The sequence below is a fragment of the Tubulanus polymorphus genome, chromosome 3 (genome assembly GCF_964204645.1).
Source record: "Tubulanus polymorphus chromosome 3, tnTubPoly1.2, whole genome shotgun sequence".
Lineage (NCBI taxonomy): Eukaryota > Metazoa > Nemertea > Palaeonemertea > Tubulaniformes > Tubulanidae > Tubulanus > Tubulanus polymorphus.
Genome location: NC_134027.1, coordinates 15,912,940 through 15,940,599, shown reverse-complemented (window position 1 = coordinate 15,940,599; position 27,660 = coordinate 15,912,940). Strand labels below are relative to the sequence as shown.

The window sequence follows — 27,660 nt, the reverse complement described above, 5'->3', positions numbered from 1 at the left end:
TATAGTATAAACTGAGAATGAAAATAAACCTGAAATCATAATAATTGATTTAATATTCTGTTGATTTTTATATATTAGATGTAATATTTCTAATACCTTATTTTCACTCATTTTTATAGACAAAATATATAGAATAAATTAAATTAAAAGATGCTGTTTTATTCCTCTAAATCATTTTCTAAATTAACTTTTTTATTGTTATTCTTTCTGTGATTGTTTCCATTTAACTTCTTTAATTTCTTGCTCAATTTTATATTTTCATTCCTCATCAAATCCTTACTGATATTTTCATAATAAAAGAAAAGCGCAGCCAATATTAATCCGCCTGCTACTAAATAATGTTTCAAATCACTTTTCCCAGTTGGGATGAAACCATCCATTTATTTAAGAGAAAAATTAAACAGTTTATAAAATATTTAATATTTATATGTTTCAAATCAAATAACAATTAAATTTACAGCCAAACAATTTAACATTTCAACAGTCTAACAATTTTACATTTCAACAGTCAAACAATTTATCATTTCAACTGTCAAACAATTTATCATTTCAACTGTCAAACAATTTATCATTTCAACTGTCGAACAATTTATCATTTTAACTGTCGAACAATTTATCATTTTAACTGTCAAACAATTTATCATTTCAACTGTCAAACAATTTATCATTTCAACTGTCAAACAATTTATCATTTCAACAGTCGAACAATTTATCATTTCAACAGTCGAACAATTTATCATTTCAACAGTCGAACAATTTATCATTTCAACTGTCGAACAATTTATCATTTCAACTGTAGAACAATTTATCATTTCAACTGTCAAACAATTTATCATTTTAACTGTCAAACAATTTATCATTTCTTCAACTGCCAAACAATTTATCATTTCAACTGTCAAACAATTTATCATTTCAACTGTCAAACAATTTATCATTTCAACTGTCAAACAATTTATCATTTCAACTGTCAAACAATTTATCATTTCAACTGTCAAACAATTTATCATTTTAACAGTCTATTAGATATTTAAATCATTTAACTCAATTCAATAATTATAATGTAAAATTGTTACTCTTTACGCCAGTTTTTATGTTTAATTGTTTCATAATGCTTTGATTTATGTGATTTTAAGTATTTACCTCCGCAGTAGCAATGCACTTTTTCATTAGGATTGAATTTTCTAAATTCATCATCTAAATTACATTGAACTGCAATATCTTTAAATGATTTTTCATTATCTAATTCACATTGAATTCCAATATTTGATGAATTTTCATTATAGATAATTTGTTTATTATCAAAATTGAAATAATATAATTGTCTTTTTTCAATTCTTAAGTTAATCAAATCATTGTAATCTTTTGAAAGTATTATATCATCATTTCTTTCATTGAAAGGAGTTTTAAGAATATTAATTATGTTTTCATCTAAAGTTCCTTTAAAATTTAAAACTGTATCGAACAATTTAGGATTTTTAACACCATTATCAAAAGTATCAATTAGTTTAGTAATTAAATATGTTTCATTTGATAATATTTGATTAATTACAGTAATATTTTCAATTTTATAATGTCTGGGAGACACTAAATTTGTTGCTGAAATATAATTTTTAATGTTAAACTGTGACAATGATTTATTGGTTTCATTGATTTCGATTTTAAAGTTGGGTTCTTCTTCTTCTTTCTTCATTTTTATAACAAAATTTTTATTAAAACTCATTCAAATATAAATATTCAATGTTTTAAATATGAATTATTTCACTCACACTTTTATATTGAATAATCTATCAATTTATATGTTATTCATATATATTTTATTCATATATATGAATATTTTAAGAGTAATAGGGGTAATGGGCTTTCAGGTTAAAGGTTGAATGGTCGAGTTCATTAAAAAATATGAAAATGATAACAATTTCTACTTGAATTAGGAGTGAAACTCATAAAAATGAAAAATAATTCTCACACGCTCGAATTTATTTCACTCACACTTTACTCACACTTTTTTCTAGCGAGTAAAAATGAAAAATAAATTCGAGTGTGTGAGAATTATTTTTCATTTTTTATGAGTTTCGCGACTAATTCAAGTAGAAATTGTTATTATTTTTTCATATTTTTCATTTTTTATGAGCTCGACCGTTCGACCTTTGGCCTGAAAGCCTATTACCCATATTACTGTCATGCATAGTTTTAGTCTCGCAAAGTGCATAGGTCTTCGGTCTTCGTTTTAGTGTGCATAGTTTTAGTAACACCCATGTACCAAGAAGTAATAAGCATCGTTGTAAGCACTTGAAACTGTCAGATCAAACATCATACCGCATCCCCGCAAAGAGGGGTAGTTCAGCAAACCGAAGTTTTCATTGGCCTCTCTAGACTACCCCGCCAGAGTACTGGTAGCCGAGCAAACCGGAAAACTCATAATGGTTGGCAAAAAGTCTCCATTAGTCAAGTTGAATAAGAGAGAAAATCCTCCATTTTGTGAAATTTCTTGAATCTGAACATAGTCACATTGCCTACGAAATGAAGTTATTTTTCTTGTGGGGTTATGCCCGATTATCAAGGAATTCTCAAAATTTACGACATCGAACTTACGGTACCGGTACCCGGTACCGGTACTCCCTTTTCTTATATGTGGGCAGTACGTATTATAGTTATATCTATGTCTATAAAGCTAGTGCCAACTTCGGCCTCAAGACATGAACTTTTGCCTGATTTAAATTGAATTGAAAAAACTACATTAAATTGAATTGAATATCGAATGTGAAGACAACACGGTTCAGGCAACATGGTATATTTGTGTTCAATGGCCGCGCCTCAGCACCTCACACTCCACAGTGCACTGTAGGCCTATAGCCTAGGCCTATGTCCATAAGTTTGGTGTTTTTGTTCTACTTAAAAATGAGTTCTTTTTCATCAAGTAGTGATTGCGATAGTGTTAACGTTGCAATAATGCGGAAGGACAAAGACATAGTGTTAGACCTAGAAAGTCAAATAAAAGGTTGGTCAGGCCCAGACTTATTGACATTGCACCTCAGTAGGGTTTTCAAGTGAAAATTTTCCAAACACGATAGAAACAATTTAAAAGGCCTAAATGAAAGAAGGGTTTAATATGTAATAGATGAAATCTAAGTGACGGACGCTTCGTCACAGCTTGATTTAATTTTTTATACTAACAAATTTCGATTCGAAAACAACCTCGTCCTCGTGTATTTTGATATTGTAATTTGTGTTGTGTATGTATTGTGTATTATGAGTGTATAATGAAATACACACAAAATATTGTCAGTGACTAGGAACACATAGAAAATTAATTGTAGTCAATCCCTAGTCTGAATACCAGTTGTTGTTACGGTTCCGTACAACGTCTGACCACAGGCACTCGCCGATGGGCTTGGGATACAGTTCCTGGGGTTTTTGATAGTGTATCTGTGTTTTGAGTGGTTATTCTGCAATAAATGCGAGAAAAAACGTCTTGGATGGCCGCTGGCTCCACACACGGCGACCTCACAAAATACTGAACAAACTTCGTTTTTCAATCTAAAATCAAAACTTTTATTTTAGGCCTATATGACACTTACTAGTGATATGACAGTTATATATCCTATTATTCCATCCGACTGTGAGACACTATCAATTTGTGAAACGTCTTTAGTAATATAAAAGAAAAGGTAGTTGACGAAGCGTGAGCGTATAGGAAAAACTTTACAGGCGTTGAGACGGCAACACTAGGTCACCGAACGTCGTTCAACCGTTGAGTGACGTCATAACGAAATCCCGCTTTATTTGAATATAGAAGGGGAATACTTGTAGCAGGTGCCCGTGTGACCTAGTGTTGCCGTCTCAACGCCTGTAAAGTTTTTCCTATACGCCCACGCTTCGTCAAGTACCTTTTCTTTTATATTAGTAAAGACGTTTCACAAATTGATAGTGTCTCACAATTGGATGGAATAATAGGATATATAACTGTCATATCACTGTATTTTGATATGCTAATGCGCAGGTGATGACGTCACTGTAACGTTTCCGAGCGTCCGCGGAGCGGATTTTTCAGCATTACGCGAGCGTATGCTGAGTAAACTATCGCTCATAAATGAAAACAAAAACAACTTTAGTAAAAATTGTTGTTTATTTCTGAATGCAAATTCCTCACTTAACAAATTGATGGGTAGGCCTAATAAAGGTAGATAAACCGATTATTAACGAAATTACGGGCCAAAACGTTGCAGGGAGAGCAGGTGTGACAGACAGTAGCCGTTGTTCCTCAAACAACGTCTAGGGCGAAAGTGCTCATATAAGGTTAATTTTCGTCCCTCATTTTGAGGGACGATGCTTTGAGCGTCTATTTCACCCCTTAAAACACCATCAACTTACCTCAAACTGACTGTATTGTAATCAGATGGAAGTAAACTATTGTTTGTGCATAAATTTGTAATCCTAAGTAGCTTTTGATGATCGTACTAGCTCAAAACTTTTGACTAGTCGCCTCAAAAAACAGTTGAAGTGAAGCAACATGACAAATATGGCGGCTTTTGGTGGTGCATGATGGGAGTGTAAATTACGGATTCGAACTTAGACTTGGACTGACATTGATGCCAATGCAGATATTATGCTTATTCTTGTTTCAAATCCTTAAGGTTAAAATTGACCAAAATTTATGTGTTTTATCAACAAAAAATAACATTTAGAGTAATTGTAGAGAGACATATTGAATTTTCACATTTTATTAATTTAGTCCGTATTGGAAATCCGATAGTGGCAATCAAATCAAATCAATAAATTCTCCTGTTCGCGATTTTAAATCATCAAAAATTTTATTATAAAACACGTTTTCAAAGTCAACAAGGTAACTTATTAATTTATTTTAGTACAAAGGTTTGATTTGACACTAAAATCAGTTGTTGCATTGCAATTAACAGGAGTTAACCTCTATATGATACTTAAGCGTCAGACGTTGTAGGGAACCGTAACGACGACTGGTATTCTCAGCCATAGAGTCTTCATTAGGAAATGAACTAAAGGTCATAAGGTTAAATCAGGCCCGTAGCGTGGGGGGTTTGTCAATTTGGTCCGTAAAAATATCATTGTTTTGATTTTTAGCATTGGTTGACGTCTATGACGTCATGCCAATGCTAGTAAAATGGATCGAAAATAGTAGCACGAAAAAATAGCGCCGAGTCTTCTCATTTTCATAGTAACTTCAAATTGTCACTCCGTTCACGTCAAACATTAGAAACAGCTGAAAATGACTAAAAAAAATGTTTCAATTATTCCCCACAACATAGCGTTGCCAGATTTCTGATTTAATGGTCCAAAAAGTCATTCGATCGCATTTTTCTCGTTCATTATCTGGTAGATGAGAGCGGGTTAAACAATCGCGTAGCGATATGTCCGCATTGACATTGGCAGTAAAGAATGGGAACAGCCTCTTCTGAATAGAAAAACATAAAATTATGTACCTCCGGTTTATAAATATCACAGTGTTTGGATATCACTGTTATTCCAACTATCAGTATCCATGGGATTATTTGGGATTAATTCTCAGCGTCAGAATACGTATTTCTAGAGCAGTGGAACGGCAGCCTACTCTTGACTGAAACCCGTGTGTAATCGTGCGGGAACGCCTTTACTAAAGTTAAAACCATTTCATGATGACACGAAACATCAAACGGTAAACGGTAGGCTACCACCATGATAGGATATCACCAATAAAGATAGATCATTTTATTCAATTTTACCAGAGTTGTTTATTGGAGGAAAATATCATTGTTAAGTACACCGAGTTGTATTATCAATCAGTTGACTGACATTGTAAAATTCGATTCGGCTATATTCTAATATAAGTTTTCTTTTTAGGACGCCCTACCCACCTGCTGCGCACTCATAAGGCGGTAGCACCCTCTTACGCACTCGGCAGAGATTCGCTTTGCATTGCGCGCCGGGAAAAAATACCTTTTATTATCTTTTCCATGCGTTGCACAACAGTGATTGAATTTACGCGTTGTGTGTCGTAAATTGCAATATTGCGATGGTTATTTGCCGTTGCTGTAGTTTTTTGGAATTGAATCGACCGGCCTCGGTAGCTCAGTGAGATAAGGCGTGATGCTGTTGAATCCACTATCAATGCTGAGTTACAAGTGGGTTCGAGTCCTGCTGGCTGCGAACAGTGTGCAGGCAACACTTCAAAGGCCGTACCGTTGTGAGAAATGAACAATCCAATAGGAATAGTCTTGGGAAACCAAGATCCAAACGACGTAGGTAAAGCCAAACAAACAAAAAGACAAACAAACAATCATCAGCCGGCCTCAGTGACACCAATGCCGGCATCGCTCTCTGCGACGTTTTGCATGCGTACATGCATCAGAGCTTGGAGCTCAAAGATCAGAGGGTCTTGCAATTGCATTCAGAAAAATCGTTCTGTTTTTGTTTTCATTATTCAGTGGGGCCTAACAGTTCATGCGTAAAAATGGGTTTTTGTATCCAAATCTTGATTGATATAAATATCTTGGCTGGGACATGATGGAAAACATCAGAATAAACTAGTTTCATCTTTTTAACAGAATCGCATTAATGAGGTTTAACAGTACAAATAGCCTAGGCTAAATCGTTCGGCAGAAAATAAATTCATTTTCAGGAATAAAATCGTACTAGACAAATAGACCTTTAAGTCTGTGGTCAGTCCCAATCAACATCGTCATAGAAGATTTGCCGGCAGATGTAAAAAATTATAACCACTTAATACCACAGTATAATCTACCTATGCTTCAAGGCCCATGGGCCTCTTGTTCGTACATAAATACACAGTACGGCATTCAGTATCCTAGTTTGATGTTGTCTGGCCAGCTGTCCGCACCTGTGTCTTGCACTGAAATACTATTTTTACTATGGTGTAGAACCTGATATGATCAAACTGATACGAAACTGTTTAACGTGCCGCACTCAATCTGCTTCAGTATAGTCATAAACTAGATAATCCACCCACTGCGGCACAAGCACACTGAGTTCACATCAATCCATAAGCGGCAAAATCAAAATGGGGCGCCGTGGACAAAATAAATGGGACAGGAACGCCTCAGTTCGCTGGCTCTAATTCACACCCAGTATGACAGTAAAATTGATGTAACTCGTGTAAGTAGACACATTTGCAACGAAGAATGGAATTGAAAAATTAATTGTAAAATGTTATAAAAAGCAGCAATTATAGTTCATAGGCCTAAATCAAACTGAAAGCCACCTTACTGTTACATTTATATGTTCTACAGACTCGCTCAGAATACGTTTTAACACATCTTTTTGAAAAATGTTTCTGGCGGAGGGCCCCCAGACCCCCCACATTTGGTGGTCGCGCCTGCGGCGCTCGTGCTGTCAGCTTCACCTTCATTTTTCTGGGGATATGGTCCAAAATTATGGGAAAAGTACCCCCCACCCAAAACTCACGCTACAGGCATGTAGGCCTAAGTGGTGACCAAATGATCAATTTCTTAGTTAAAAAACAATTGAAAGTAGAAAAGAAACTTGTATATCTTTGAGAATTGTCATCCGATTTCAATCAAACTTAGGGAAAATTCAGAATAATACTTACCCTATTGATTATTAAACTTAAACTAATTATTCATTAAGCCAATTAAGGGTAATTAGCTTAATTAATTGGCTCATTGGCAGATCCAGGCATTTATCAGCTAAAAACAGAGGATAAATGTTTACTAATTTGTGTTACAACTTTACAGGCATAAATATATCCGACCATAATTAATTGCAGACATCGCAACACATAAAAATTGGTTGCCATGGTAACCACTATAGCAACAATTGCTCCTTGGTATCAAAATGGTTGCTGGAGCTCAGGAAGTATTTCAAATGGAATTGTGGATTGAGAATTTAATATGAGCAATAAAATACAGCAATTTTAAATTTTGCAGTGGCCCAAGTCCATGATAATAAACTAAGAGTCAGCTTAGGCCATTTCAATTGTAGCTTATCATTAATTTGAAAAACAAATAAATGATTTTTTGATGAATAAATATTGTATTTTAATTTCGGTTTGGTTTTTATAGGGACATTTTTATTTGGGAGGGACAGAGTCCATCTACTGATGATTTTTAGCCCACTTGGGACTGTAGTCCCAGCGGGCTATTGCATTCACTTGTTGTTCGTCCGTCTGTCCGTCCGTAGACGGAATCCAGTTATTTTGGGAAGTTTTGAAGACGCTTCAAGGTAATGTCTTGATATTTGGTTTATACGTGTATCTACCCTAGATACATCTTCAGCCCAAAAACTGGCCCTGTCAGAATCAAGATGGCCGACTGTCAGCCATTGTTGTTCGTCAAAATCAGCACTGATTACACTTTTTGAGGGAAATTTTGAAGACGCTTATATCAATTACCTTGATCTTTTGTATATATTTGAACCGCCCAAGGGCCCATCACCGTAAGAAAAATTGGGTCAATCGGACTCAAGATGGCCGTCCTATGACCTTTTTAGTGCCCAGAAATGTCAATTTTGGCCCAAATTTTGAGTCCTGTAGCTTTCTACTGGTTTGCCATTTCTCATTGCAATTTGTGATGGGTATTCTTTGGAAAGGGATATTTTATACCTGAGCCAAGTATTTTTGATTGGCCAATTGTGACGCAATTGGCGGCCATCTTGGTATCATCAGTACTCATTCATAGGTGGGAAAAAGTTTTTCCACATTATATTGATACCTAAGCATATTTTGTTACCACAATTAGTTGCAAAGTTGTAGCTCATGACATCGTCTATGATTGTGGTGAGTTTTAAGGACATTAGTAATTCTTTATGGACACCAGGGGGCGTTGAATAGTAGATTAACTTAGTATTCCTTATTAGATTGATACCTAGGCATATTTTATTACCATGATCAATTGCAAAGTTGTAGTTTATGACATGTTCTATGATTGTGGTGAGTTTCAAGGTCATTGGGTTTTGCATATGATCACTAGGGGGCTTTGAATAGTAGAATTACTTAGTATTTCCATATTAAATTGGTAACAAGGCATATTTTGTTATCACATTCAATTAGGCCTACAAAATCGTAGCTGCTGACAGGTTCTATGATTGTGGTGAGTTGGTTTTTGTATATGGTCACCAGGGGCGTTGAATATTGAAATTGTTAGATTGTTGAGCATTGGAAACCACTTCCCAAGTGGGCATGGTGTCTCTGGACCCCTAGTTCAGCAGTGTGATTGATGAGGTCGGCCTAAGGTCTTCAGAATGATACTCAGGATTTCTTGAGCTTTATCGCCGACATCATCTCCCAAGTTGCTCAAAATAAAATAATTATAATACATTTCATTGTTCGTGAAAGAAAATGACTTGAAACAACTTAAAACTAGTGTTAACGGCTGATTTACACATGTATACAAACGCTTACGCGAACCCGGAAGTGAATGAAAATACCCGAATGTAGCAATTTTTCGATACTTCCCAACTTTACCCCAAATGTTGAGAGCAATGGCTTAACGAATCAAACTAAAACCTTTTGCAAGATACACTAAAACTACTCTGTTTTCCCACTTGGGGGAGAACTAATTTCTAAATTTCACAATTTGATGAAATATATTGCGTTAAAATCTTTTAAGTGTCGCCAAATCGGTCAAATTGCTGGTACAAATAAGTACGGCATACCTGGATGTCAATCAAGAACTTCTGAAAACACCTGTGAATTTTTCGTGATCCCCAGTCCCGCCCCTTTTCTGTGAGATCGCCTAGAAGCTCAAAACTGCATTTTTTGAAATCCGCGGTGAAGAGTACACGCCCACCTGTCAATCAACAATCTAAAGTTGGCTGGAGTCCAACAGCTTGTAACTCGCCGACTACGCCATGCATCAACATGGAATTTTCAACACAGTACAAGATGCTTATTATCTTTCCTCGAAAATTTAGTTCAAGTAAATCGGATGACAATTATTAAATTTATCAAGTTCATAACTTTTGAAGTGGGAAAAAACGGCACTATGGCCGGGTTTGATCACTTGATCTTAAAACCCTAGCCTCGGCACTCCTAGTCAGACTGAGGGGTTATAGACGATTGACTCCCTGAGTTTATACTAGGCCAACGTCTCAGATAATTTTTCCAATAAATTTTAGTGTAAAAATCGTCAGAGATGGTAATATGTAAGGAATTAGGAAGTGGATATTATGCCAATGCTAGGCAGGTTCACAGAAATTTCAAAGTCTGTAATTCATAAAAAAATAGATTTAAATGGAAAGCTGGCTTGAAGATGATTCTAAAACGCCCTTACTTTTGAAAATCTGCCCAACAGTTATCGAGCATTTTCATTTAGAAGGTTCCAAAATCTGCGATATTTCGCTTCTTATTTTCAGTAGAGCAAAGTGTTTTTCAATAGGGGTAACAGACTGATAGCAATGCAAACTCTTTAAAACCTAGGCCTAATAAGTTAAACATACTGCCATTACTTATACAAGTTATACATATATTGGAATGAGTAACGACAAAACACCCTAGATAATTTCCACATTGCTATGGTGACACCCATTTTACCATAGAAATGTGAAAATTGGCAGTGCAGCATTATTTTAGACAGTAGAGTAAACGCTTTTTCGCCAATATGGCTAGGCCTATATATAATAAGATATAGTAATAAGATATGACAATAAAATCATTGTTTAGGGTTAGGGTTTCGATAGGATCAGGGTCCAGAGGGTGAGGGTTAGGGTCATGTACGAAGGGTGCCCGGCTCCAACGCGATGGTCCGTTTTACCCCTTGGGATAGGGTTAGGGTAAGGTGAGGCTATGTAGTGAAAACTTACGGGTGGTGTTGAGTGAACGCGATGGTCCGTTTTACCCCTTGGGATAGGGTTAGGGTTAGGGTAAGGTGAGGCTATGTAGTGAAAACTTACGGGTGGTGTTGAGTGAACAACAATCAGAATGTGCCCTTGGCAAAATAGCGTTAACAGGAATAATGCCGCATTGGCAAAATATCACCTGCCAAAATGTAATAGGTGAAATCTTAGTCTAGTACCTAGCCGTCGTTCCCCAAACAACGTCTAAGGCGAAAGTGCTCATAGGGTTAATTCGTCCCTCATTTTTAGGGACGAAGCTTTGAGCATCTATTTCACCCCTTAACCCTTTCAGTGCTGACTAATCAATACCCTATAGTGCTGGAGATAATTTGAAAGTTTTAAGAAATTCCACCCTAGTGTGTTGAATAACATGAATTCCACTATAGTGCGTCTACATCATGGCGCGGTGTATCGTTAGTTATTAGTATTTCACTATGTTTGACAGGTGCTGCCATTTTTCAAGAGAGATAATTACTAATTACTAATTAAATCAATACACCGCACTGCTGTGTACTCACAAAATCCATCACCGATTCATACACCGTACTGCAGTGTAGATGCACTGAATGGGTTAAAACATCATCAACTTATCGCAAACTGAGTGTTCTGTAGGCCTAATCCAATGGTAGTTAGCCTAACTATTAATTTGGCCACAGGGGCTCGTATTTGAAGTTTGGGGGTGAACTGTAGCTTAGATCATCCAATAGGCCTATCAAAGGTACTACATATATAAAAAGAAAATGGTGGAAACTCGTATACAGACACTTCGATTTGAATTTGCTATTCTCCTAAAATATCCAAAGGATTTCCGTGAAATCCATTTTGAATTGTTCAAGACATCCTATATTTTCTAAATGTGTCTACTAGAAGGCCATTTGATGATATTTCAACACTCGAAATCGCGATTAAACGAGTCAAAGACTCCAACAAGAAAATTAATTTTAGAAAATTATTTGACGCCTGCGAAAAAAATGTATAATTTCTGGGCTAAGCTAATGTGAAATTGGAAATTTGAAATCGAAGTTTTAAGAAATTTGGGGAATGATGAGATTTAGCGATTGGGTAGATGATACAGCGGGTCTTCGACTCTAGTAGTGGTTTAAATTTTTTTTATTGAAAATTCTCAATAATTGATCGCGAACTTGCGACCGACTTCATTTACTTATGCCTCTAAGCTGGTCTGCAACTTCATTGCCTCCATGGTTGAAGAACGAGCTCTTCTGATGTCTGCTTCATCATGACTTCGAGCATATCGTGTGGCCTAGCCAGCCGGCCCGGGCCACGGGTTTGGCTGTCACTCGATATCCTAGAGTCTTGAGTCTGGGTGGGTTGAAGTAGACATTGTCATTTAAAATAACATGCTTATGTTGTTCTGTATGAATTACCCGTGTGTCATGTATGTTGTATTAATTTATTTTAAAATTTGTATTTATTGAATTTGGGAATTTTATCCCGAAATTTCAATGTAATAAGGATCAATAAAGAATTGAATTGAATTGTCACCTAATACACATGCCATCAGAGGACGCGGAGCCGTATATGATAGCTATGCTATTATAAATTGCTAATCTCACGAAACCTGCATACTCCTAATATCAAACATATTTTCTAAAACGTTTGAATATTGAAATTATATGTTTACACATTTTCATATTGACCGCTTGTAGCCGCTGATGAAATTCACGCCGGCCCTACACACATCGTAGATAGCTTCGTCATTCCACCGGCATGCCCACGTCAGGGTCTGACTTTTATATCAGATTTCCAAATCGTGTATACATCCGCCATTTAACCGAATAATCCGATTTACTTATCATTTCTATTTATGCCTGCCGCTTCTGATATAATCATACATCCTTTACTATTACAATACGTCTTCTAATGATATTCAATGCAATATAACATTTCGACGTTCAAATATAGGTCATTATATAATCACAGGAAGCCATTCTACATCTATGTCAATAATGTTTTGCCAGATAGCTTATTTGTGTACACATAGACCTGTGACGTTTTGCACATCGATTTACGGCTGTCGTTGGTAAAATGACGCTGAATGGTTAACATTGTTTAGGTTTCATAATGGTAACGTTTTATAAGGCGTCAAAAAATATCCTGTTCAGCAAATGCTATGGCAGTCAAAATCCTCTACCTTTCAACTTCAAGTGAAGAGCATCTTATATTTTGTTCATAACCAGAATTTATTCAACAAATGAACGTAATCTCAGCTTACTAGAGCCCCTGCGGTTTGGGTATAAAATGTCCTAAGTAGCTTTTGATGACCGTAGTAACTCAAAACTTTTGATTTGTCGCGTTGAAAAATAGTAGAAAGTGAAGCAACGTTACAAATATGGCAGCTTTGCGATTTGCATGATGGGTGTGTAAATAAGGATTCGGACTTGAACTTGGACTGACATTGATGCAAAAAAGCAGATATTATTCTCATTTCAAATCCTTAAGTATAATTCACCTAAATTAATTCAAGTTTTATCAACAAAAGATAACTTTTAGGGTAATTTAAGGGAGACGTATATTAAATTTTTACATTTTATCAATTTAGTCCATATTGTAAATCCCGATTGTGGCAAAAATTCAATTTAAATCAATTCAATAAATTCTCCGGTTTCTAATTTAAATCATCAAAAATAAGCTTATTAACATAAAACACGTTTTCAAAGTAAACAAGGTAACTATTTAATTTATTTGAGTACAGTAGACTCCGCTTACCTCGGAATTCTTGGGACTGCAAAATTTTTTCTGAGGTATGCGATATCCGAGGTATATTATGGCGGGCGTAGGTCGGCCTTGCGACGGCTTGTGACCGCCAGCGTCGCAGCGACTCACCGATTTACGCTACCTTGCGACTGCCAGCGACGCCAGTCGCAATGAGTCGCACATGTTCTACTTTCTGCGACGCGACCGTCGCAACCGACCTGCGTGCTGTTGCGACTGGCAGCAACTAGTCGCACACAGTCGCAGACTACCGCATCGCAACCGACTTGCGCGGCCACTTGTGACGTGACGATTCGACGGCCGGCTTAAGGTCCGCAAATTTTGTCATAATAAAAATTGTTGCTGACACGTGGGCTCAAATTATCCTTCTTATACTAATCTATGTTGAATAAACATTGTATATGTACCATATCTGACAGGCTTTTATTGTTATTTCAATCAAAACCTCATATCCCCCCGGGAGATTTGACTTGTCATCTTTTCAATCAAAACATCGTACTGTAGTACGCCAAGTAAAGCCCCTCCTTTCCAGTTGAGAGAATTTAAAAACACGTGGGTTTGATGTGCAGTGACAAGTCTATAGCTCCGCCTACATCTATTCAATTGGCTATTCGTATTAAAGACAGCCGAGAACTAGCGCGACTGGCACGCTTCTAATTCTTATGATCATCAGCTGATTATATGCATTCTTGCAACAGCCCCTTTAACGAAAAATAATGCAATACAGTAGGCTAGGGATGCGTTTTTGAAAAAATATTGTCTGGACGATGTTCAGAATTTAAGTACACAATTTTAGGACTCAATTTATAAAAAAATCATTCTGAGGTATGCGATATTCCGACGTATGGAACTTCGAGCTACTCGGACCCATCTTCGGATACCCACTGGTATCGACAAGAATTAGCAAAATCCTATGGAATGCAGACCTGCCGACCATCGGCATTCTGTTTTTCCCGGAATGGTTACGTAAATTAAATTGAAATAACGGTGTTACGATTTTCCAGAAATGTTACGTATTTCAATTCAAAATCCGGGAAATTCCATAACACATGTGAAATTGAATCGGAAGAACTTTATATCGCCAAGATCCGACGCTTGGTTCGGTAATTATGGGCTTTCAAAGACGAAACCCCTCAAAATCTTGGTTCTATAAAATTTGTGTTGACTCGGTTTTGACTTCCATCATGACGTCATAACATTGAACAAGCTGGATCAGCTGGTGCGCGTTATTTCACAACAACGTGGCGGTAGATTGAATAGATTGATATTCATCATTTCTAGCGCGAATACTGATATTCAAGGCGTATCATATAGGCCTAACGATTTATTGAGTGCAATGTGTTCAATGATTCATCTAGTTTGATATCCCGTGCATAAGGTAACGTTGCATCAAGATATCTGACGAAAATGTGGTTTCAAAATGCGGAAATTTACTTTCGTGTTCGCCACACGGCTGATTCACTGAAGGATCGAATTTTTAGAGATGAGTCTGATATTTACACGATTGGAATACTTGTTTTATCATCATTAATTGAAGTCATTTTATGAACCCTTTCAATACCACATAGTGTCTCCACTGCTGTACTGGAGGGAATTTCGGGGTATAGGGGTATATTTGAGGCTTCATAGAATAGTTACCAGGTTATCTGACACAGAAAAATTATATAGCATGTTGTTGATAACTTTAGGGCCAACAAAGTAGACATTAATAATTTGGATATAAGTGAACTTGAGGTCAAGGTCACATACTCCAATATGGCCGCCATGAAAAAAATTCATGAAAAAGTTTCAGATAAACTGGTCTGTCTCCCAGCAAAATGCACTGATCTATTCAATTCCAATTGAAATTGTATGCCATATATCCTTACTTTATGTAGAAAAAATTTCAAAGCAATAGAACAACAAAAGAATTAATTTTTCCAATCATTTACCAACTTTTCAAGGGGTTTCATTTGGGTATAATTTGAGGCCCCCAGAAAATTGTTACCTATGTATTTGACACTGATACATTGTAAACCATGGTGTTGATAACCTTTGGGCTTCCAAATAAGACAAATAATTTGGATATACATGACCTTGAGGATGGATAGTTTCTGGTTCTTCGTTATTGTTATTGATGTCCGTTGCCATGACAACGATATCATTTCATCAAAATCATTGCCGGCACTATAAACCTATTTTCTAACTAAGTCTCATCATTAACGTTCGCATCGGCGATCCGTTTTGGAGCCTGATTATTTGTATTAGTTTGTTAACTGGGGCACATTGGAACGTTCACGTTGAAAACAGTCGTGTACAGTGGCGTAGGCAATATAGCCTTATACTCTCGTGTTCACTGTGTATGTATCAGTTATGGTGTACGTGCGCCACGGTGTAGGTCACACGTAACCTGAGTGAAGATGTAAGCTACTTAAAGCAATCCTATCGTGAAATTATTAAAAATCATGTTAGTCGATAAACTTTGTTTCGTCAGTAACTGGCACTGACTGGCCTCAAATTTGAAGAACTTGGGAGCTTCTGTCCTTATTGGTCTGTATGATAAAAGTGATGAAACCCAGGCTCTCACCAAGTTTGTACCGTATCTTATCGGGTCACTCATAGTTTTAGTTGTTTTACATCATTCAAGGGATGTATTACAATTATGAACATTTGTTCAGACAAAAGGCCCATAAAATAATCAATTTTTCTAACATTTCATTCTCATTAAAAGTCAGTTATCATTAAAAGCTCACACTGATCAAAATTGAGTCCTTTTTTATATATTTTTTTATTGTTCGATTTTCAATGAAATGATTGTTTGCATACCAGTAGCCTACGTGACAGATTTATACTTCACACCAGTTTGGCAAGCCACTGGACCATTGGTCCTTTATTTTTTTTTGCCTTTGAAACTATTTTGATTTAAATGTTAATGACTAATTACTAATGATGCTATGTTTATTTCAGATATCCGCTTACAGTTAAATGAACAACTCAGACTGCTGGATCAAAAGTTGGATATGCAAGTCTTGATGCTTAATGAAATTCAAGATTTTTACCGTCGTCGGGCTGATATAGAACAAGAATATGCACGTAAACTTGACCGACTTGTCAGAGATACTATGCAACGACATAAAGCTGAGAAACAACGGTATGTTATATGCTTCCACTGCAATTGCTAATTCTATTAACTGAGGGGAAACATTTAAGCCTACAGACCATTGACATTGTTCTCGCTGAGGGATTTTTACACGGTGGCCTGCCATGCTATGACCCTTTACCGCCAAGCAAATAAAAGATAGGCCCCTATGCCATGCTAAAAAAGTTCTGCCATGCTCGAAGATTTTATTTATCGGGTTTACATGCTCAATTTTATTACCGGTTCATCAATAATTGTATAAACACAGACTTCATTGTTCCATGTCACTTAGTAAAGCCTCTTGCAGTGTTTTACACACGCATGACTTGTACTGTGTAGTTAACTTAACTCACTATTGCTAGCTTTGTCAAAGAACTTACAATTTTCAATAAGCCTACTGCTCTATTTGAGGAAAGAACCCACTATTAGGTGTGATGAATCATCATGCAGTTCTGCATGGTTATCATATGTGTAGCGCTTCCCTGAGATCGTGACAATTGACAGATTTCATTAAAATTTCATGACTAACGGCCCCACTCCGCGCGGTTGCGCCACCGCGCAGGATTTACGCGAAGCAGCAGTACACAAACACGGCCACTCTCTCAATTTTCAATGATAGAAATCGTGTGTGCATTTCAATTATTTCGGCTGTTAGGGTTTTAAGGCACAATATAAGTTGATGATGTGATATGGCGATGTTAATTAATGATAATTCCGCAGTGAAGCTAGCCACGAACGGTGCCGATTGAGTGTACAGCTGCCAAAAACACTGAAATGTGCGTAGTTGCGTAACTATTTGCAGTGAATTGCAGACGAAACATGAAGCCTTAACGGCCGTTTAAAAAAAAATTATACCAATCGCAATTGTAAAATAAAAATGAGATAGAACCTAAGTTAAAATTCTGGCCATTTCTAAAATGTAATTACTAATTTTTAGTCAGTGCGGAACGTTTAGTTTTCCAACAATAATGAGGGGTGATAGGTAGTCATGCAATTCAAGTCATCATTTATTACACGTTACTTCCGTGTTGTTGAAAATCTCGCGAGTCCTGGACCAAACCCCAATGAACAATGTGACCTGTGTGCTGGCCACAAATGCACACAGATCACAGTACACTACCCATTACACACTCCAGTATCCACAGCTTTCATATATCCATCCAAATATTTAGTGGCTTTCTTCCTGGGTTCAAAGGGACACATGTTAGGCCTTTTTAGCCCACCCAGGACTTTAGTCCCAGCGATATATTGCGTTCATTTTTCGCCCATCCGTCCTTCCGTAGACTGATCCAGTTATTTTGGGAAGTTTTGAAGACTCTTCAATGTAATGTCTTGATATTTGGTTTGTACATGTATCTACCCAAGACACATCTTCAGTCTGAAAACTTGCCCTGTCAAAATCAAAATGGCCGACTGGCAGCCATTATTAATCGCCAACATCAGCACTGTTTACACATTTTTGAACTTTTGGATAGGGAATTTTGAAGACGCTTTGATTAATTACCTTGATCTTTTGTATTTATTTTAAACCCCCAAGGGCCCATCAGCATGAAAAAAGTTGGGTCGAATTCTGGGTCCTGTAGCTTCCTACTGGTTTTCAATTTTCTCATTGCAATTTGTGATGGGTATTCCTTGGATAGGGATCTTTTATACCCGAGACAGGCATTTTGATCAGCCAATTATGACGCAATTGGCGGCCATCATTGTAATGCACTTGCCAAGGAGTGTTAAACAGCCACTGTGCACCGTTGGTCCAAAAACCGCGAAAAACCATCGCAACCACCTCTCCTAATGACACAACACAACAAAAATATTTTTATATAATGGGTTATTTATTACTGCGATGAAACTATGAAATAGGAAATGAAATGAGTCGATAAAACATCTAACTCCTAGCTAAAACATCATGCCTGACTCAACCTTGATTTAAATGTCTTATGGACAAAAATACCCAAACTTTAAAATGTCTTATGGACAAAAATACCCAAAGTATAAAATGTCTAGTGGCCAAAAAATACTCAACAATTAGATATTACTATTAATAAAAAGAAAGATACTTAAATCTCCGGCAATCGCTTGACTTGCTGTTGATGAAATTCCTTGCGCGAATAGTTTGGACGGAACCACTAGTAAAGACGCTACGAATAATTCAACGCGACCAATAGTTCAAAATAGTTGAACGCAACACAAAAATAGTTTTAACACGACAAATAGTTTAACGCAACACCAACAGTCTTAACACGATGAATAGCCTGAACGGGACGAAAGAAGTTGCAATTTAACGATGATTAATTCAATGCGTATATGACGAATTAACAGCTGCTGCATGCATCTCTGCCAAGATCTGTAACCACCGTCACCAGAAGATCCAATGTAACGAAAGTCAGCACTAATCCAGCTTAGTACAAAATATGGAGTTCGTTGATGACTTTGATCAAATAATAAAGTAACGCAAATAGCAAATGATATGATAATGCAAATAGCAGTGGAAACGTCACTGTCTTAGATACTACGAAATTGGTATCTGTCTGTTATGCAACTAGTATACCGAGCATAAATCCAGCTTCAGATTCACCTGTGCTAAGACATAGGTTATTAATATTCTAAGTGACCAGGGAACAATCAAAAAATCATAATTGGCAAGATTATTACTTGTATTTTATAAAATTAATCAATACCACTGATAAATAGGTCGTTTTCATCTATAAACTGTGCGGCACACGTACTAAATATATTTTGGGTAGTATAAATTAGTCCTCAAAAGTAGTAATGAATAAGGTATAAAAATGGTTGGAGTTAAGTGTCTGTAAGCAGCCACCTTATCTAACATCTTCCACCATTAAATTGCAGAGTATGATTCATTAAAAATGATTTTAAGGCCTTATATCATGTGTTGTACAGGACAAGTGTTGAATAGGACAAAATTATTTAGCAGTTAGTGGATACCCCATGCTAACCATGATGATTTTGAATATTAGAATAGCATGATATACTCATATACTAAGGAGAAATTGGATTCAGTTAGCAAATGGGTCACTTTTAACTCTGGAAATTTAAAAAAAGGTAGTCCTAGTTGTGGTGTTGTACAGGACATGCAAAATACACAGATTCTTATTTGAGGCTAGTGAATAATGAAATTGCTTTAAACTCATTTTCTCTTTATTTTTAGTCATTAGACACATAGGCCTATAGATTCTATGTAAAATAACAAAAATCATTGAAACTTCATTCAATTTCAATCCTAAAGGCCCCTGACCTTATGGTGCCCAGTGAGCATTTCACAAGTATTTTCAGGATATGACTTTGGTAGGAAAAATTTCACATTGTTGATTGCGTAGAGAACTTCACATGTTTAGAATCCTCAAATATAGGGTGTTTGCTAATATTTGACACCTTAATTGGCTGTCTAGCAAATTTCATTTTTCACAAATCAAGGTTACTTTCAGGAGAATCGCCCCTTAGTATTTCCACATTATATTGGTACCTATGCTAATTTTGTTGCCACAATCCATTGCATATTTGTAGGTTATAACATGTTCTATGATTGTGTTGAGTCGGGCGTTGAATATTGAAATTGTTAGATTGATGAGCATTTGAAACCACTTCCCAAGTGGGCATGGTGTCCCTGGACCCCTAGTTTTTTTCCCTAAAATTTTGCAAAATAAAAATTTCTACCTACCCACCGACTCATCCTGAAAACTTGAGTCGGTGTTACGGCAAACAGACAATTAATTAACTTGGGATGGCCCTAGGCATATTTTGTTATCTCAGTCATTTGCAAAATTGTATCTTGTGGCATGCTCTATGATTTACATGATTCAAGATTCATTGGTTTTTGTGGTCACTATGGGGGGCATTGAATATTGAAATTATTAGATTGTAAGCTATTCTACGGGAAGGGATCTTCAATTCCTGAGACGGGTATTTATGATCAGCCGATTATCTCGCAATTGGCGGCCATCTTCGTGTCATCAGTACTCATTCATGGGTGGAAAAACAAGAAGGCATACGTGTCCCTGACCCCTAGTTTGTTTATGTAATTACCTGTTGCTTTGTAATTTCAGGAGAGAACAGTGGCCATTATTTGCTACATATACATGTTGGCAGACGTTATTATCCTGCTCTAGAAAACTCAGTCATGACCATATGGTGCTAAGTAATATGTATGCCAGCAAAATTACACCTCGATTATCAGATCTAATGGAAGATTCACAAAGAATATATAGGAGGGTATGTTAAAAGTACAAAATGATGATTATTAAGTGAGACTCCTCTGTCTAAAAATAGTTGCAACCTGTGTCTGTGTTGCTGATTTTGATCATCGGCCTATATGGGTTTTAAGTGTACGTATATGTAATACTTCTGGGTATTAGTTTCAGGAATTCTCGAACTTTAGAACCTGGGTCAGTATTGTGTCTAAGCCTATAGGCTTAACTGTTTCAGTCCCATGCACTTAACATTTTGCAGGGTTATGTATAAGGAAAAAAATTCCACTGGCCTGTAGGACCAGTGGATTTGATTTGTAACTGGCCCTCTGGTCATTTTACTGGCCCCTTCGTTTTTTTACCGCTGTCTTTTTTTTCAAATTCAAGTTGATGTAGATAGGCTATAGAGACAGCCAATGGAAGGAAAACTACATATTGATAGAGAGTTCGCTCCTACATAATTGCCAAGATTGTTTTGATAACCGGCACCGTCCCAGGGGATTTTCTGATATTTATAGTGCATTTCCCTAAACAATTGGGATCTAAAAACCTGAATTGATATATATGTCGAATGTTTTTTTTATTCCTGTCCATTAATGGCCTGCCTAAATGATGATTTATGGCACTACTAGACGACTTCTAGCCGAGTCTGCGAGCAGTGCGACCTCATAAAAACACTTCTGGTTGCTCAACGCAATCTGCCTTCTATTCTGATCAGGTAGAGATTCCAAGTAGCCTATTCTACACACAGCTCCAAGAAATGAAGCAACACGATTATATTGGGGTTGACTTATGCTGAGAGTTGACTGAGAAAAGCACAATGTAAAACATGTACTGAGACATGGAAAAACAGATGTTTGCACATAGGCCTAGATCAAATTACTTATACAGTTGTAGCTGAAATATCCACTGGTCCGATGGACTTCTAGCAATAAAGAATGTACTTGCACGACAGGAAATCCACTGGTTTCGGGCCAGCGCTTAAATCAATCCCTGTTTTGGGGATCCTTCAGTAACCGGGCAATTTTCAAAAGACTGACTTAAGAATGAATAAAAAATTAAGCACCCATTCTTCTCATGTTATATACTGTTGGATAGCTTTGATATGGATAAAACAGTGTATGTCTATTTACTGATTCAAGAGTTATATAATCATCTTTGTGAAGGTGATAATTAGAGATAAACGATTTTTTGCATTAATTTTTGCACGCCGAGAAGCGTTAACACGAATAGCAGTAGCACAGGGGATGACAACCTTTTCTATATCCGAATCTTGACTTTTATTTTCCAAAGGAAATAATTTGTTAATTGGCCGTGTCATACGCCCCCTAGCAGTTCGAATATGAGCTTAACGAAGTCTGCTGTCATTCCCGCACTCCAATCGTTCAACAACTGCTATTTTCCAGCTGACCCTACGTTTTTCGCCATAAACTTGAACCACATCACTGACCTCGATAATTTCGTCATTCTTGCCTGACGTCAGATGTCATTCTCTCAAAGCTGTGAGATACTCGTGGTGCCATCTTGACCAAAACTGAGAAATAAGTTGAGCGCGATGAGTGATACACTGGTTTAACTCGGTTTGACCGTAATTTGGATCATTTACAGATTCTCTTCTACTATAGGATGCTGTAAGGTAGTTAACCTTCTTCCATGTAACGGATGTCAATGGTTCACAATCTAAAATGTTTGAAGATACATGTGTTAAAGGACGATCATTTAAAATTGACTCGCACTTGATAACAAGTGTTTGCGTATCTTCAAAATTAATTAGAGCGGGACCGAGAACTTTCTTCATACAAGACTTTACCATACCGATCAATCTCCCAAAATCCCCCGTGCTACGCGGCTCGTTTAGGAATGAAACACCATTCTACGTGGCGTAAAGCCATTGATTCCTTTATTCGAGGATCTTTGAATAATGGAAGTTCGTCCGAAGCGCACACAAAATTTGACGCATTGTCACTAATCAGGGTTCTAGACAAACTACGACGTGCTGAAACCTACAAAATGCTTGTTGAAAAGAATCCGTACTTGGATCTGAAACCAGCTAAAGATGTATCGCAAGCGTAACTGCGCACTTGAAAAGACACATAAGTTTTCAACTTTGAAAAACCTTTAACATGTAGAGCACCAGTATCTACACCTTATATAGCAAATGGGTGCAACTTAAAGCAGGGCAGGATCAGGTAGTTTAATAGGCATTCCATTGATTAACTTGCATAGCCTACAATGCATTGTCTTAGTACTGACTTGATTCTCCTCTTAATGCATGTTATCCAATATCTCGAATAGCCGAATAAAGCATATCGTGTCAATTAACCCTTGATGCATAACTGTACAATGAACACAGTTCATGAACTTGTGAACTTGTCGTACTTAGGCAGCGAAGATGGATATGTAGTTGATTCTGGTAACCTAGCATTCTGAATTCTCCCAACGCAACGCAAAAACCCATCAGAAGATATAAACAATCTTAGCTGATTAGCGATAGCTGGTACTATACTTTCCTGTTTTGACATCTTCTCAATTATACTACTAAAGTGAACCCCTTGACACTAAGGTACCCATAAGCTCTCCACTCGTTCGATCTCCACAACACTTAATGGACCAAAGTGCTTTCGACATTTTTTGATCGTATCCACAAAACGGGGAGAACATATGATGTAACCTTTAAGAGTTTGTTCAATGAACTGAAAAGATCGATTTCGATCGCATTGTAGAAGTGTTCTATGATTTTGGTGAGTTTCAAAGTCATTGGTTTTTGCATATGGCCACCAGGGGGCGTTGAACAATACAATAACTTAGTATTTCTATGTTATTTCTGTACCTATACTATACTTAGGCAGCCATTTTAATAACAATTCGATTTTGAAAAGAATTCTGTTTTTATGGACTTTGGCTTTAGCGAAGTCCATTTTGTTATCACATATGAAACTTTCTTGCTTTGGTTCAAAATAACCAGGTATATAATAGCCCTAAGTCTGTAAGTTGCTCATAAAGTTGTGCATGCACTCGTTTACATTTTTGCAAGTTGCTCATGCACACATTATTTCTGCTCATGGTTAGAAGTATGAGCAGATGTTTTTGTTCATGCATGTCAAAACACATGTGAGCAGAAATGCGAGGTATAAATTCTTGCTCATGTCCTCAATATATAAAGAGTCTTTTAACTTCATATTGGATAAAATATAATTAATTGCATATACTAGACTTACGAATTACTATAGCTACCCGGCATACAAATACCCTATACGATATTTATGCATATTAACAGAAAGTGGATGTATTTTATAGCTCATAATTACTATGGTCTTAGGCCATTTTTCTAATAGCTTGGTTTATGGGGTAGACAGTGAAATATCATTATGGAGGGAGAAATAAAAATAAGGAAAAATTTACGTCAGTGAGATAAAATCACTTTTTGATGGAAGAGTGAACTGTCGATAGGGCAATATACATGTACAAACAAATTATTCTTGGGAAGTTCGAATTCTGCACGCTGTGATCAAAAAAGAACCTAGCGTTTTTCAATTTTTTCATCATTCAAGGCAGGATCCTCATTCGGCAGAGGTTCAAAATCTTTTTTTGCTCATTTTTTCACTGAATTCCACAGACAGAAATAAAAATAAAATGTTTTCAAATTTTCAGGAGGCGGTTCCCATAAACCAAGCTATTAAAAAAGCCTTAGCAAATGGCACTGGACAGTCAGTTCAATGTTAACCAAAGACTTAATGAATTAATGCCACTAATTTGAACTGATATTTTTGCAACACAAAATAACTGGAGAAATATTAATCGTGGCGGTTTAGTAGTTGCATTAGAATATGAAAATCTGCACATGCAACTTCTGATAAATTGCAGTCCATATTTAGCAACTGATCTCGAGATAATTGGCCAGCTCTACATCTCTGAGCACCCAAATAGAGCAGTTTCTACTAGTACTGCTAAAAATGGACAAATTTTCCAAACAATGATGTGGCCAGTTCCAAGTTCACTTCCAAAATTGTTCTTTGACTCAGCTTTTTTCTCCCAGGGAAAAAATGTCCCCGGAAAAAGTGTCCCAGTCTATCATTACTAACTTTGTAATGTAGTTAATTTCACATCATAATAAAACCAGAGAACAAACTTGGTAATACATTTCAATAACAATTTTAACATTTTTACAAATAATGGCTCTACATGTATTTTGATTTAATTATTTGTATTATAAATTTGAAATCTTCTTAAATTTGACGTAATTATTGAAGTAACTGTGCATTTACTTTTTATAACTTTATATGATTTTCTCCATTAATGATATGTAATTCTGGTCGAGGATTTTAAACTGTTGTACATTTGGGAAAAAAGGCTATATAAACTCCAGAATCTAGATTAGAACTTCAGTCAGATGAAAATCACAATTCAGTGGGGAGCAAGGATAGAATATGAACACGAGAAAGACACTACCAGGTTGTTGTTGTTTTTGTTGTTATTGATGTTGTCAAAGGTGTACTGTTATAACTACTAGTATTATTGGCGATAGGCAAACATTTCTGATTATTTTCTTCTTCCGTTAAAAAAGCAGGTGCTTAAATGAAATAAATGATATCGTCACACCATGAACGTGGAGAGTGTCTATTTGAGTCAGTGGGGAAAACCCACTGCCATGTATATTCATGATGAATCATCATGCAGTTGTCGAGATCGTATCAATTGACAGATTTTCATGAAAACATCTCGATTCAATCAAGGGGGACATCTTAGAGGCTTTTTTGATTAATTGGAGCACAGATTCTCTGATATTCTGCCCAAAACTTCATGCCGAAGATATGCATGCGACCGTTTCCATTCATAATTTGAGAAAATACATTTTTTTCTTGATATTTTCTGTCCTTATTTTCACTCTTATTGTCTGTAACAATTCAATTTTCTCCCATGATATGAATTCAATGCAGTCGTTACCACTCCTTTTCATTTGTTCTTAAATCTTTAGAGTACCAATGTTTAATTTTGATGCTGATTAAACATACATTCATATAAATTTAGGAAAGGCCATACTAAGAATTTCGTTTCTTGTTTTTTTAGTGCCGGGATATTGGAATTGACAGCCATGAAGAACTAATGAAAATCTTAAATGAACTCCATAGTTCCTTGAAAACGTATCACTTATATCACACAGAAGCCCTTCAATCAGAGAATAAATTGCGGTATGCAGAATCTCAAAAGAAAAGGGCTGAAATTAATGCCAAAGGTGCTACGTCAAAGAAAGTACAAGCTCTCGGAAAAACATTGGAAAAGGTGATTATTTCCTATAGGCCTACCTTTTATGGCTTTTCACAATAGTGGTGCCTATATTGTTGTTATCATATGGGAAGTTTCTTACTTTGATCCTAAAAAACAAGCAATAGAGACTTAGTTTCTTTAAGACAATTGCAAAAAGTTCAATGATGTAATTGTGTGCCCACTTGGGACATAAGTTTCAGTGGGCTATTGCTTTCACTTTTTGTGTCTCACTCGTTAGTCCATAGACGGAATCAGGATTTTTTTAATCCTTAAGAAGAATATTATATGAACTAAGCAGTAACACGACACCTTTGAATATTCAAATTTTTCGATTGGTGCAGCAGGTGTCGCGTAGTCATGCACTTCAAACGGAATGTCCTCTGTAGATGGAATCCAGTTATTTTAATATCTACCCTAGACACATCTGCAGGCCTGCAAAACTCCCACCAAGGCCCATCAGTTCAAGATTGAATTGGCTGATGAGACATGAAATGTGTTGTGGCTTTTTATGATAAAAAAGGTCATCTTTAGCGTGAATTCCCAGATTTGAAGCTTCCTAATAGTTTTATCATTGAAGATTGTGGTGAGTTGTAGGCTTTATATTTGGGATCTGTTACATATCCGAAAGGTTATTCAATCAGTGTAGGAAACCCTCTCACTTAAGTGACAGACTTCGTCGGTTGTTGGTATCATCTACGAGCAATTATCTAACAGGAGGAAGCTCGCCCTATATCAGTGTACTACACACTGGTACGATCAGAAACGCTGTCAATCATACAGTCAGGGGTGTATGGGATTCGACATCGCTGGAGAGCAGCGCTGCGCGTTGATTCTAAAAGCAATCCATACAGGTAGTGTTAAGATGACTCATGCGTATTTGGCACTATTATGACTGTGCTTACGAAATCCACAGCTCGGTGAAAACATTTTGAAAGTCGGTTGATAATTAAGATTTTTACGATATCATTGCATCTCCCGAGATTTTTAGTACGTTCTTCAATAAATATATTTTATAAATCGCATATTTTGTATGTTCTTGACGGTTCCTGTGAATAAAATATACAGTTTTGAGTAGATGTAGTGTTGATGAATGCCGGGATGACATTCCGATGAATGCGGAATGAGGGTAAAATGCTGCCAAAATCTTACAAAAATACAATATACTCACCTGCAATATGGCTGATCATCGTTTTGACCGATTTTTTTCTAGAAACGCTGATCATATAGGTAAATAGTTGCTATTTCTTCTTAACAGAAATTAATTATAAACTACATGGATACTGTTTATTTACTAATATGAAAACAGAATTCAAGAAAAATATATCCTTAGAATACATCAATCACGGACAACCAATTCCACAGTTGCTGTTCTTTCCAATTTCACATGATGTCATTTAAAGTTTTGTTAGTGTACTAAACAAATATTAGTTATCTGGAAAATTAAAACAGAAATAGACCGAAAATTGTCTTGATGCAATACATGTACACAACATGGAAATATTAGATTAAAAATATAAA

The 27,660-nt window shown here is 36.4% G+C and overlaps 1 protein-coding gene across 1 annotated transcript in view; it reads left to right on the top strand.

Annotated features, from left to right (window-relative positions):
* Window positions 1-2,865: 2,865 nt before the first annotated feature.
* The window catches only part of LOC141901192 (SLIT-ROBO Rho GTPase-activating protein 3-like), a 122,707-nt gene continuing 97,912 nt past the window's right edge, over window positions 2,866-27,660 (top strand). The window contains 4 exon segments of the mRNA XM_074788302.1: window positions 2,866-2,998; window positions 16,501-16,684; window positions 20,737-20,902; window positions 25,945-26,157. Of these exon segments, the coding sequence (XP_074644403.1) occupies window positions 2,899-2,998; window positions 16,501-16,684; window positions 20,737-20,902; window positions 25,945-26,157 (663 nt within the window). The 5' untranslated portion in view covers window positions 2,866-2,898.